We start from the raw sequence: 14,291 nt of genomic DNA on the forward strand, positions 1-14,291 counted from the left end.
GAGCTCTCTCTGTCTAGGTGGGGGATTGCAAATACAGAATCCTACCCATATACACTAATAAGGGCACTTACAGTGATCTCAGCCAAAGCAAACCTTCATAAGTACATCCTGGCCTAGCCAGCAACACCTCTGTCGTGGCCATGGTCCCGAGTCATATTGCATTCAGTCTCTACAAGTGTGAGAGGTGGAGCCAACCTTGAGCTGTTGCTCAGGAAAGAAATAGTTCATCTGCAGCAGAGTTTCCCCACCCCAAGGACCCTGAGGCTGCTACAGCCGCTGTGGCCCTGCTTCCTCCACAGCATATCACACATTTGGCTAGAAGGCAGGGGGACCTTGGCCGTGAACTGGTGACCAGCCTCCCTGATGTTCTCTCTGCTGTTTCTGTGCCTCCTTCTGCAGGTGTCAGTCTCCCTGTGCAGAGAGAAAAGGACCCACTGCTGCCTAGAAAGGACTTTCTGCCCCACATACAGACATGGGGATCTTGTTATTGGGGGATTTTTTCCTCTACTTTTATATAAATTGAGCAAATTTCCATATTGGAAAATGTTTAGGCAACACCCACGACACATTTCTAAAGAATATCAGTAAGTATTTATTCTATTATATTGTAACAATTTTTTTAATTCTCAAGTATTTATTGTTTCTCTATCACCTCTAAACTCCCACTGAAAATAAGAAAAGAAAACCAATGTAATAATTAAGTATATTAATGCAAAACAAATTCCCACATTGGCTATTCCTAAAAATGAGTGTTTCATTTTTTATACATGTCCATCAGCTTTCTACAATGAAGTGGGTACACTCTTCATACTCAGTCCTCTGGAAACATTGTTGATCATTGTATTGCTCAGAGTTCTGAAGCCTTTAGGAGTTGCTTGCCAGGACGATATTTCTGTTAAACAATAATTGATTCTCTTGGCTTCACACTACACCAGTTCATACAAGTCTTCAGATGTTTTTCTAAAATCATCTTTCTTCACTTTCAGCAGCACAATCACATTCCATTACATCCATATTCCTTAATTTGTTCAGCCATTCCCTAATCAATGGGCAACCCCTTCATCTCCAGTTCTTTGCCACTAAAAAAAAAAGGTTACTCTATGTGTTTCTTAACATATACATCCTTTTCCTTTTTCTTTTTAACTCTTTCAGGGATTGCTTGGTCAAAAGATATCTACAGTATCTTTTTGGCCACAGATATGAATTGCTTTCCAGAATGTCCAGACAAATTCATAGCTTGACCAACAGGACACTGAGATAACCACCACCTAATACCTCACACACACACATTTGGCTTTTTTTTAAATGGTGCCAATCTGATACATATCAGCTGGAAACTCAGAGTTGGGTTTATTTGCATTCACTTAATTATTAGCTATTTGGAAGATATTCCATGTGGCTAGCGATAGCTTGGATTTCTTACCCTTGAGAACTCCCTGTTTATACCTTTTGACAGTTCATTGATTGGAAAATGGCTCTTGCTTTTACAACTGTGAAGCAATTCCTCATATAGCTTGGAAATAAGACCTTTCAATAGAGAAATGTAATGCAAAGACTTTTACCAGTTAAATTTTACCCTTCTAATCTTAGCTGCATTTGATTATTTTGTGGGGTGAAAACATTTTTACTCCTTTTATGTAATCAGAAATTTCCATTTTATCTCTTTAATGCTCTCTACACTTTATTAGGTCATGAACTCCTCTCCAATTAAAATGATGAAAAGAAATTTCTTCCTTGTGCCTCCAATTTGTTTGTGATATTAGCTGTTATATCTCTGTTATGTATTCATTTGAGATTATATTGAGATATGGTTTGATGTGATGGTCTATACATAATTTTTACCAACCTAATGTCACTTTTTCTAACCATACTTTGTGTTATTTTTTCATTTTTGCAACATTTTACTACAATGTTTTTTTGTTAAAATTTCATATTTTTAATTATCTGAAGAATTTTGATAGTTCTTGCATTAGCTGATTGTAATTTTTGGAGATGCCTTGGTAGTTGGTAGAAAACTGCTGTCATATACTAAATGTTCTCAAAAAGCTGGAAAGGGGTGGGAGAAAATCTCTGATATTGCCCTCTGAGCCCTCGGGGCCAGGTAGTAGTATGGTGGTAAAAGACCTGGTGCCCAAGTCATTGATAGTAATAGAGTAAAATATTCAGAGTATAACAGTGACTAAAAAGGTAGCTGTGACCATATCTGAGTAGCACTGGGCACCTAAAATTGCACCTTCATATGGCTAAGGATATCCTCCTTTTGAAACTGTCAGGTCCTTTTCAGGGGGAGGGGAGAACCAAAAAACTTTCTTGTCCCTCATAATATCCCTCCCACTGCAGGTGGCTGCCCAAACACTACTATCAGGTCCTGGCTTTGATGTTTGCTGTAGAAGAGATCAACAGGAAACCCAATCTGTTACCCAACATTACCCTGGGATTCCACATCTACAATGCCTATCGCAGTGATGAGAGGACCTTGGAGAGTTCCCTCATGTGGCTGTCAGGCCAGCGACGCACCATTCCAAATTACTGCTATTAGAGGCAGGGCAAGTCTGTAGCAATCATTGGAGGAGCCACTTCTGAATTAACTGTTGCCATCGGACCCCTGCTTGAGCTCTATAAGTTCCCACAGGTAGGGAAATCATAGGCTCAGTTTCACCTATCTGGTTGGAGGACAGAGGCAGACTTTTCAGGGTCTGCCACTGGAAATACAAATCCCAAGTAGCTTGGGGGAATTCTGGTGTCTAATTTATCTTCCAGGTGGCTCTCAGAGAAGAAAAAGAAACAGATTGAGGGGATCAGAATGCTTCCCTTCATCGTGACTTTTAGCAAGCAGAATATTCTGGCCCACAATGCTTTGGAAAAAATTCTATTGAATTTTGCAAATATTTTTTAAACATCTAATTCTTGCAAGGACCTGTGCTCAGTGCTGATCCTACTAAGAAGTAAAAAGTCAGAAATCACATCAAGGGTAGGCTTTATGAAGGATAGGAGACCTGAAAAGAGGGCTGAATATTCAAAAGTACTTTAACCAGCAGACATGAAGAATGAGTCCATTCTAGGTACAAGGAGATGAAATTAGTAAGTTGAGATGGTAGGTGGAAAAATATGGACTATCTGAATTCATTGAACTAAAAAAGCCTCCTATTTGCTTCCTATTCAGGTCACCTATGGTCTCTTTGATCCACTCTTGAGTGACCCAATACAGTTTCCTTCTGTCCCAGGGACACATTTCTTCCCCTTGGCATGGTCAAATTAATGCTGCGTTTCAAATGGACCTGGGTGGGACTGGTTACCTCAGATGATTCAAGAGGTGAGAAATTCCTCAGGAATCTTCAAGAAGAAATGGTCAGAAATGATGTCTGCGTGGCTTTTATAGAGAGGATCATCACTGGGCAGTCACTGGATCTGGAAAAGTCTAGAGGTTTTATGGGCAGAATGTCATTTTATACAGCCAAGGTGATTGTCATTTATGGAGATACAAATTCACTCCTCAGCCTGATGTTTACCAAGAATCTTCATCACATTCTAAGAAAAATGTGGATCACCAGCAGTCACTGGGATATTGTCCAAAAAACCTAGTTATTCCTATTTTGGTTATTTCAGTGGGGCTCTGATATTGTCAGATCAGACAAGTAAGATTCCTGGGTTCAAACATTTTCTGAAAACCATTAACCCTGTCAAGTACCCAGAGGATATTTTCCTCAAGAACTTCTGGAACACAGCTTTTGGATGTACATATAAACCTGGAAAGGAAGACGAAGGCATCTGTTCACCAAATGCTTCCTTGGACACACTACATTTCAGTTATTTAAACATTGCTATGTCTGCCCAGAGCTACGCTGTCTACAATGCTGTGTATGCTGTGGCCTGGGCCCTTCATGAAATGTCCTTGGTGAGATTAGAAATGGAATCCAATATAGATGGAGACAACAGAGTTGTTTACCCCTGGAAGGTAAGGGCCCCCTATAAGCACTGATGTCCAAATCATTGACTGTGGGAACTGTCATGTCCAGAAAAGAGAAAAGGGTTTAGTAACTCAGCTCACCTCATTTTTTTCAGTCGGGAACCCCTGCACTGCAGACAGGTAGACTCAGGGCATAACATGTCATTTCTGGTCTTTTCAGAGTCGTCACCATTTCAGATCCATGCGACAGGATATAGAAGTGAGAATCCAGTTCACTTGTTTCCCTAAGGTCTTTGACAGGGAAGATGTCATGGGGAAGGGAGAAGCATCAGCACTTTAGGGTCCATGCCTCCACCAGGGTCTGAGGAAGCCCAAGCCAGATGTCTCTTCTTTGTCTGGCAGCTTTAGTTACTCCACAGCAGCATGGTGCAGTGGATAGAGCCCTGGTTCTGAAGTTTGAGGATCAGCTTCCAAATACTGCCTCTGAAACTTACTCCCCAGGTGCCATTGAACAAGACCCTTGACCTCCCTAGACTTCATCTGTAAATAAAGAGAGTGGAGCCAAATGGCCTCTGAGGGCATATCCATCTTCAGAACTAAATCTTAACATGTGACATTAAATCTCAAAACAGGGATTTGTATATCGGCTTTTCTAAAATATAAAGTCCTTGAGGCAGTGATTTATCTTATTTCTGTCTTAAGTCTCGAGCACTAGCATGGTGCCTAGACTACTTTGTAGGTGACTGTTGAATGGAAAAGTCTCCTAGCTGTCCTCTGAGATTCTTCTTTCTTTTATCTCCAATTCATCACTTACAGAGCTGCCACTCAATCAACCAATAAGCATTTATAATGTTCCTACTAAGTGGCAGGTAATATGATATGATATGGAGATATGAAAACAAAGATTAAAAAACCTTGCTCTCAAGAACTTAATCATAGAGGACACAAGATATGTGTGTGTTCATATGCACATACACACATATATGTGCATATATATGTATTTTTAGTTAAATATTTATTTATTCATATATATGCATATATTTGGTGTATTTATATATACCTGTGCATGTTAATGCATGTACAAGCACACATATACATAAATGTGCCTATATATGTTTATTTGTGTGGATGTATAGATACATAAATAGATATGTTCAGGTAAGTGGCACAGTGGATGCCTGAAATCAGGAACACTAATCTTCTTGAGTCCAAATATAGCTTCAAACATTCACTAGCTTTGTGAACCTGGGCAATATACCTAATCCTGTTTGCCTCATTTGCCTAAACTGTCAAATGAGCTGGAGAACATAATGACAAAGCACCACTGTATCTTTGCCAAGAAAACCCTAAATGGAATCACCAAAAGTCAGACATGACATAAATGATTGACCAAAAATAACGTGTGTGTGTGCATGAGTGTGTGTGTAGGGTGTTCTAGAGGATTATCATCTCTGGTGTGAGTAATAGTGGAGCCCTTTTCAGCTTTATTCATCTCTTTGGTGTCCTGATTCATCCAATTCTCATCAATTCTCCTCCAATTCTCACTCCAAGAAGTTGTAGTAAGGGCAGCAGATACCATCCAGGAAACCATCTGGGCAGACAAGCTCAACAAGGCTGAGAATAACCAGAAGACCTGAAACCCATTACTGAGTTATGAGCTTGTCTATCTCACTCACGTGAATACTGTCCCTAGATGATTGGGTAAATGAGAATGATTTGCTCCACCATTCATAAAGTCAGCTGGGACAGGAGCTATGGATCACTTTGAGCTCGGTTATGCTAAGGTCATCCACTTCATCCTGGGCCATCCCAGTCATCTTAACTTTTGTCCTGTCACTAGATTTCAATGACTGAGGATGAGAAAGTGAGGCTGATGACTTTGGACAAATATGCCTCACATACCCAATTCATGCACCAGTTAAAACATCACCACTGTGTCATTGGTTGTCTTCAAAACCAAAAGAACAAAACTACTGAACAATAAATGTGTGTATACACAAAAAGTATATGTTATACATTTCTGTGTATGTATATATGAAACATGTATATGTACACAAAATAAATATTAAAATATATAACATAAAACTGTTAATACAAATAAATCCAAGGGAGGGAACCAAGACAAAGTGTACCAAAACAATCTCAAAAATCTCTGATCATGCCACTCCCTTGACTAAACACGATGTTATAGTCTTGGTCAAGAACCATCAATGGCTCCCTATAGCCTCTAAGAGAAGATAAAAACTCCTCAGCTTAGAATTGAAAATTCTTCCCTCTCCAATTACAGCTTTCCAAGCTAATTTCACACAGTGCCTCTAATGCATTTTATGTTTCAACAAAACTAGAGTGCTGGCTCTTCTATGAGTTTAGGACTACATCACCCAGCTCCACGCCTTTGCATAGGCCCTTAAGCCTGAGATCTCCTCCTACCTCACCTCTGCCTTCTAGAATCTCTAGCTTCCTTACAGACTCAATTGATGTGCTTACAAAAATCCTTTCTGAATTCCCTTATCAAATGAGATAATATTTGTACAAACTACTCAGGACAGTGCCTGGCAAATACTAGTTGCTATAGAAATTCTTAGTCCTTTTCTCCCTATTTGGCAGTATTTTCTTCCTTCTGGAATTATGAAGTATTTGGTTTTCTGTTTCAATGTTGGATCCTCCAGTAGAACGTAAGCTTTTTAAGGGCATATAGAATGTATTTGCATTTTATACCTCCAAGACTTAGCACAGTGCCTTGCAAACAGTTGGCACTTAATAAATGGTTACAAAAACTTATAGGATTCCATTGGAAGTAGTCTGATTAATGCCAGGGGTTAACCTCTGCTGTGCCTACCTCCTGTAAATCTTCATTGCAAGCTCTCTTTCCATGCCCCCTTTGCCATTTCCACTCTCGTCAAACTGAGGACATCTTTCTGGCCTTTTTCTCCAGGTTCAAAACTTCCTACTTTCAGCTTGAGATTTGGCCTAACCTTCTATCCTGGATCCTGGTTCTGTCATCCAATATATTAAAAAGCCATCCTAATTTTGTGACACTCAAAATATTTTAGCATTCTGCTTCCTCACATCCAAGACATTAATAAAAAGTGTTGGCATAGAATCTACCACACACCTCTGAGATACTCTACTAAAGAACTTCAAACACATATTCTTGCCTTTTAGCTCCACTCCTTTCTGAAGAACCTCCAGTTTAACAACAGTGCCGGGAACCAGGTGGTCTTGGATAACAAGAGGAACTTAGTGATGAGCTATGATATTCTCAAATATGTGACCTTCGATAATGATACTGAAGTTCTGGTGAAAGTGGGAGAGTTTAGTGCTCAAGCTCCACTTGGCCAAGATTTCACCATCCAAGAGAAGTCAATAGAGTGGCCTGAGTTTGGTAAAAAGGTGAATAATAATTGAAATATGGGTTTCATGAAAGACGTAAGCATAAGAATACAGAACTTCAGAACAGTCACTAGCCTTAAATCATACTGGGGGTAAAGGACACAAAACCTGCCTGGAGGAAGCAGCTTGCCAAACTAATTTTTTATGTCAAATTCAGTTGAGCCAGGGTAAAGACAAGGACATCAGAATATGTGCCCCTTTGGGAGAGAGAGTCGAAGTAACAGTGAGACTTCCCCACTGCACAGCTGGGGAAGCAAGAGAATCCACCTGGTCCCTGGCACCCAGGGTAGAAAGAAGTAGCAACATTCAGGAACTTCCTATTAGAACTAATGGTTCTCAGTGATTTGCTGCTAAGCACAGTAAAGCCTGCTTCTGCAGGCATCTCAGTGACATGAAGGTTCTAAATCTTTTGGAGCCCTGGAACAAAACCATGGATTATCCATTTTTGAGCTCTATGTCTCATTAATGGGAATAATGTTTTCTCCTTTTTGTCACACCATGTTCCACATTTATAAATATGCCAGCTCCCTCTACTATAGGGATCTCTTTGCTGCTGCAGACAACATCACAATTGAAGGGCAAAATGCAACGTCAACAAAGCAAGTGTTAACAAGTCAAGGATGGACTAGACCATGGAATAGACCAACGCACCTGATCAAGTTGGTATAAACAGTTTAATCACTTAAATTTTTTATGTTAATGAGGCTAAACACTTCAGAGAATGGAAGTTTTGCTAAATTTGGGTGATTTTGATCATAATAAACAATTCTTTTCTCATTCATTCAGGTATTCATGGATTCATGCAAAAATAATTTGTTAAGGAATTTGTATTTGCTGATTTCTGGGTTGGGGAAATACAAAGATAATAACAATGATCTTTCACATGTGGTTCCTTTCTCTATGATTTAGATATTGTATTTTAGACAAAAAATAATGAGTCCATTAATAAGCGCACTGAAATCTTGGTTAGAGAAATGTCAAACTGAAGGCTAAGTTTGGGCTCCCTGCCTAACTCTACTTTGTCTACCTGGCCTCTTCATGGTTCAGGCAAAATTCAGGTTCCTGAAAATATTTGGGTAATGATAAAAATACATATAGACACACATGCACACACACATGCATATACACATACATACGTATATGTTTGTATGTGTGTATATATACACTGCCTGTAAACAGGCAAGGTAGGGGTATTGAGAGAAAGAGCTGACATTTTCTCAAGAATTCCCGCAGTCTGGGTTTTCTGCTCCAAAATGGATATAGAGCTGATGATCTTTATGGATTCACCCTCCTCTCCCATGGCTCAGCCCTGGCTTTGCTGCCGAGAATGATGCTGGAATATGAAGCTTGCTCCAATCTCTCCACTTGCAGACCTCAGAAGCTTTCGTTCTGAGACATCTGCAACCTTTTATATGAATTCCTTTGGTAATTGACAAGTCTCACAAACTATGCCTTTAACTGGTTCAAGGAAGTAGATTGGCCCTGTTCACATTCAGTTCTGATTGAACCAACTGAGAAATACTCTTAGTAAAGGAGATCACTTTTGAGTGGGAGGAAGAAATAATGGAGAAGTATCCTTGAGAGAGAGAGACAGAAACAGAAAAAGAGACACAGAAAAAGAAAGAGAGTGACAGACAGAGACAGACAGAGATTCAGACAGACTCAGACAGAGAGACAGAGAGAGTTAGAGTCATAATATTTGTTTTCCTGAGGAAATCCTCTGGAATGTATTTGGCAAAGTCCAAATTCTCAAATCTCAGAGAGCTCTTTAGTGATGTGAGGAGTGTCAGCATCATCCTTTTTTAAGACGTTCACAATACAGTGCTCTAAAGAATATTAGGGAAAATGTCTGTTGGTAACAAAGTATAATAATGAATGTTCTTCATTCTACAAGAAAATTGAAAATTTCCTTGTAGTGGAAAAAATTTCACCCTCTAGTTCGGATTCCAATAGCTTCCTCTTTTCTGCAGTTAAAAAGAAATACAATTCCTAGGGTCTTTGCCTACTTGGGACTTTTGTGCAAGGAAAATAATCTTGAAAAAGTCTTGGCAGAATGATTGTTTTAGTCATGTGAAAATAGAATTAGTAGGCTTTGCAGAATAGTCAGGTTGTGTGCATATACAAAAACAAACTAATCATGGGTAAGAAACTACACTAAGACATGTATGATGCTGCCTCAAACCCACATCATTAAGCCTTTGTACACTTCCCTGTGAAGGCTCCTCACTCCAGATGCAGTAAAAGCTGTGGCCCTGGATTTCAGGTAAAAGCCAACGAGGGAAAGCCCATCTGCTGTTTCGACTGTGCCCCATGCCCAGAGGGTCAGATTTCCAATCAAACAAGTAAATCTATGTAGACACTCTCTTCTTTCCTCAGCAAACACAGTTCGAGGGAAAGTAAAGTACCCTCAGGTCACATGCAGGCAATGGAAGCCTTCTACATAGAAACATTATGTCAATACCTACTTGCATACAGATGCACCATCATCAGTACACTAACCATCAACAGGAAAGGCAAAGGAAGCAAGAGCTTTAAAAGTTGTAGGACCTGCATCTCCACACACAGTTCCAGAAAAAATCTAGAAAGACTCATGTATTCAGGGCAATCAAGGAGTCCTTTTTCCTGTGAGAATAGATTACAAAGAACAGATAGTTCCAAACTGAAGAGATGGACCCTTAGAAGGATTGTGACAGTGGCTCAGGTCCAGGAAATCAAGACACACTGCTGATACATTTGTTATTATTGTTATTATTTTTGGTGGCTTTTATTTATAAAGTGTTCCAAGAATGATATCCAAAATAGCTAAAATTTATATTGCAGTTTACGGTTTAGAAAACACTATACATTTCTCATTCATTTGGTACTCATAACAACATTATTACAGAAGCACAATTATTAACCACATTTTCCAAATGATGCATTGAAACAGAAAGAAGTTAATTAACTGACCCAGGATCACAAAGCCACAAAGTATCTGAGACTGGTTTCAAACTCAGGTCTTCCAAGTCACATGTTCTACCCACTGCCACCAGATTCTGAGCCCCATGGAAACAAATGGAGTATTCTGTATTTTATAACAGTGATATGTTGGCCCTGTGATAGGGGAGGTTTGTGAAGCTGACGTATTGAGACCATGCTTGTTCTCTTCAGATGTAGATCAATGCATGAAATGCCCTGAAGATCAATATCCCGATAAGGAAAGGAATCAGTGCCTCCCCAAAGTGGTGACCTTCATGGACTATGAAGAACCCTCGGGCGTGACTTTGGCCTCAACATCTGTTGGCTTCTCTCTCCTCACAGCTCTGGTCCTCTGGATCTTTGTGAAGCACCAACACACCCCCATAGTGAAAGCCAATAACAGGGATCTCAGCTACATTCTCCTCATCTCCCTTATCTTCTGCTTCCTCTGTTCTCTGCTCTTCATTGGCCACCCAACTGCAACCAATTGCCTCCTAAGACAAACAACATTTGGAGTCATGTTCACAGTGGCCATCTCCTCTGTTTTGGCCAAAACCATCACTGTGGTTCTGGCCTTCAGAGCCACCAGGCCAGGCAGCAGGAGCGGAAATGGGTCAGCTCCAGAGTACCCATTTCAGTCATCTCTTTTGCACCTTGATTCAAGTCATGCTCTGTGGAATCTGGCTGCTGCTCTCTCCCCCATTCCCAGAGACAGACACACACTCTGACCATAAGTACATCATCCTGGAGTGCAATGACGGCTCCCTCATTGCCTTCTACTTTGTCCTGGGCTACATGGGGTTCTTGGCCCTGGGGAGCTTCACTGTGGCTTTTCTGGCCAGAAATCTCCCTGACACCTTCAATGAAGCCAAGTTCATCACCTTCAGCATGCTGGTGTTCTTCAGTGTCTGGGTCACCTTCCTCCCCACATACCAGAGCACCAAGGGGAAGATGATGGTGGCCGTGGAGATTTTCTCCATCTTGTGTTCCAGTGTTGGCTTGCTCGGCTGCATCATCCTTCCCAAATGCTCTGCGATCCTTCTGCAGCCACAGAGGAACACCAAGAAAATGTTAAAGAATATTTCCAGTTCCTGAGTCAAGAATCATTCTGAAATGTTCTGCAAGGCTACCACTAATAGCTTGAGATTTTTAACAATGAACACAAATTAATCTTACATTCAAAATTTCCCAGTGAAACCCATTGGAACTCTACACTCTACTAAATAAGAGCTTCTTGCCTGTTCCACCACTGTCATCTGGTCCCAACTTCATGCACCTGATGATGCCATATTTCATAGTTAGCTCTCCTTTCCCCCCCATTCAATCCATCCTTGAGTTATAGAAATTCTTCCATGATTTCTGCATGAACAAATTCTTCCTTTCCATTTCTACAACCATAATATCCTATATTCCTCTTCAACCTGTGCCTTGGTTACTGAGAAACTCCACTTTTTTTTTCTTTTTCTTTTATTCTCTCCACATTCTGCATCTTATCTGAAAAGAAGATTAAAGATTTATTTTCATTGCATATATTTTGCTTCATATACTTCATTTTCCTAATACCCATGATTTTTGTATTGCCTTTTTGTATACAGTGGTATCAAGGGACAAAACATATATAGATATAGATATGTAATAGATAGATATGGAGATAGGTCTACACACACATAACACACATATGTATGTATATATACATATACGTATAAAGAGAGAGAGAAGTGATGATATAAAAGGCTTCTTAAAATCTAGCACCTTATTCATAACCCTAAAACAGTAAACAAGAAAATATAAATTACTAATGATTCCTAACAAGGTGGTGCAGTAGATAGAGCCCAGGTCCAGGAGTCAGGAAGATCTGATTTTAAATCGAGCCTCAGACATTAGTTGTATGACCCTGGACACGTCACTTAACCCGGTTTTTCTCCTCTGTAAAATGGGCCAAAAAATGAAATGACAAACCATTCCAATACCTTTGCCAAGAAATGCTAGGGTTCACAAAGAGTCAGACATTACTTAAATGACCAAATGACAACAATAAAATAACCAAAAAAATCAAATATATGCAAGAATAACCTACGTAGGTGGGTAGCTAGGTGGCTCAATAAATAGAGCACCAGCCCTGGAGTCTAGAGGGCCTGAATTCACATCTGGCCTCAGACACTTGACACTTACTAGCTGTGTGATCCTGGGCAAGTCACTTAACCCTATTGCCTAGCCAAAAAAAAAAAAAAAGAATAATCCACATAATGTAGAAAGCATTGCTTATAAGGCATAAAATGAGTGTCAATCAGTAAGTACTTATTATATAGGGAATTATTGTATGGAGGATTCATTATACAGAGAATTATTACAAAAATATGGACAGGCTTTCATATTAAATAGTTCTATAGGATACCATATCTTTTCATCCACTCAAGAAACTGAATGATAGAGAGAATACAAATTTGTAATGTATTTGATTGTTTTACTGTTTATTTGAAAACATTTAAGATACCTTCTTGATGACTCCACTCCAAAAAGATGCCTGCCATACATTTCTAAAAATTCTACAAAATTCTCTAAAAGACGTAGTAGCAACGTCAAGAATTTTGTATCATGAATCTCTGATTCAGCGATCAGGAGGCCACTGAGAAATGAAACTAATATACCTATTTGTGCCTAATGATAGCCATCTCTATGACAAGGGCAGAGAGAGGGAAGAAAAGAAGAAATTTACATGATAATTTCATTGCATATTTGAAAGGAATAACAAGTTGTGCATTGTAGATTTGCAGTTTCATGTGCAGTCATTTTTTTTTGTACTGCATTATGAAAATGCTTGTTTTATTCCACAAATTAAAAATAAAAATCTAATAATAAAAAAGAAACACATGTACCCAGGGTAACTCACAATTCTGGAACTGTGGGCCTTGATCTCTTTTTTTTTCCTCCAGAATAGCCTGCCCAAAAGTGAGATGATGGGCATGGTGTTGGCATTGAATAAGTGGCACTACTGCTAAGCTGCAGTACTCCTTAGCTTAACCAGATTGCTCTTTAGGGCTGCTATGTTCTTTTACTGGGAAAGGGTCAGCAAAGCAGACTATCCCCTTACTCTATTGAACCACAATATTCCTACTATGTAGTACTTCCCAGGAAATGAAGAGGAGGCAGGTCTGGGATTTTCAGCATTTTTCCAGTTGTACACCATTGGCTGGACTCTGAGGGCTTTCAGCATCCCAAGAAGCAAATGGCAATGCAATGAAAAATACCTTTCTTCCAATAGGCTCTAAGTCCTATTCTTAACATTAGATTCCTCATCCAATGAGGAAATTCCCTCATAGGACAGACCTCACTTTTACATCATGCTAATTAAATAAATCCTCATTTCTGCCAGCCAAGCAATAACTAGGCAATGTACATTTGTCCAATATTCTCAAAACAGTTCAAATTTCAAGGTTTCCAAATCCAGAAGTTCTTCCGTTAGTTGTATATAATTTGGATCCTGGGAAATAAGACACCATGGTCAGCTTCACCCAAATGGGATGAGATGGTCACATGATGACTAGAGTCATAAAATAATTACAAAAGAACCATGATTTTATCTATACCCACAGGGGCAAGAACAAGGCCACCTAGAGAAAGGTCTTTCCTGTTTGGACCTTGTAGATCCATGAAAAAAAACAATTTTTGAAATAATTAGGAACTCTGAGCATTGGAGGGGGGAGAAGAAGCAGATTTTCTTTATTCAAAAAAAAATAAATTTAAATGAAAAAGAAAAGGAAGATCAAATTACAAAGCACCATCATATCTGTGTCAGGAAGAGGTCATATAAGGGGCAGCTGGGTGGTGCAGTGGATAAAGCTCCAGCCTTGGAGTCAGGAAGACCTGAGTCCAAACCTGGCCTCAGACACTTCACACTCACTAGCTTTGTGACTCTGAGCAAGTCACTTCACCCTAATTGCCTCACCAAAAAGAAAAAAAAAAGAGGTCATACAAAACCTATGCTTATTTCCTCTTTTGACAAGGTTACAAAATGGGTATGTATTGAATATTC

At 39.5% G+C, this 14,291-nt stretch overlaps 1 protein-coding gene across 1 annotated transcript; it reads left to right on the plus strand.

The window, feature by feature from the left end:
• The first annotated feature begins 363 nt into the window (after positions 1–363).
• LOC110220153 (vomeronasal type-2 receptor 26-like) lies at positions 364–11,353 on the plus strand. The gene is given in 10 exon segments (XM_021004071.1): positions 364–584; positions 2,341–2,632; positions 3,164–3,218; positions 3,221–3,567; positions 3,569–3,955; positions 7,073–7,300; positions 9,519–9,642; positions 10,451–10,858; positions 10,861–10,899; positions 10,902–11,353. Coding segments are annotated over 10 exon segments (2,553 nt in total).
• The last annotated feature ends 2,938 nt before the right edge of the window (positions 11,354–14,291 follow it).

The sequence above is a fragment of the Phascolarctos cinereus genome, unplaced genomic scaffold (assembly GCF_003287225.1).
Source record: "Phascolarctos cinereus isolate Bilbo 61053 unplaced genomic scaffold, phaCin_HiC Scaffold_726;HRSCAF=1367, whole genome shotgun sequence".
NCBI lineage: Eukaryota > Metazoa > Chordata > Mammalia > Diprotodontia > Phascolarctidae > Phascolarctos > Phascolarctos cinereus.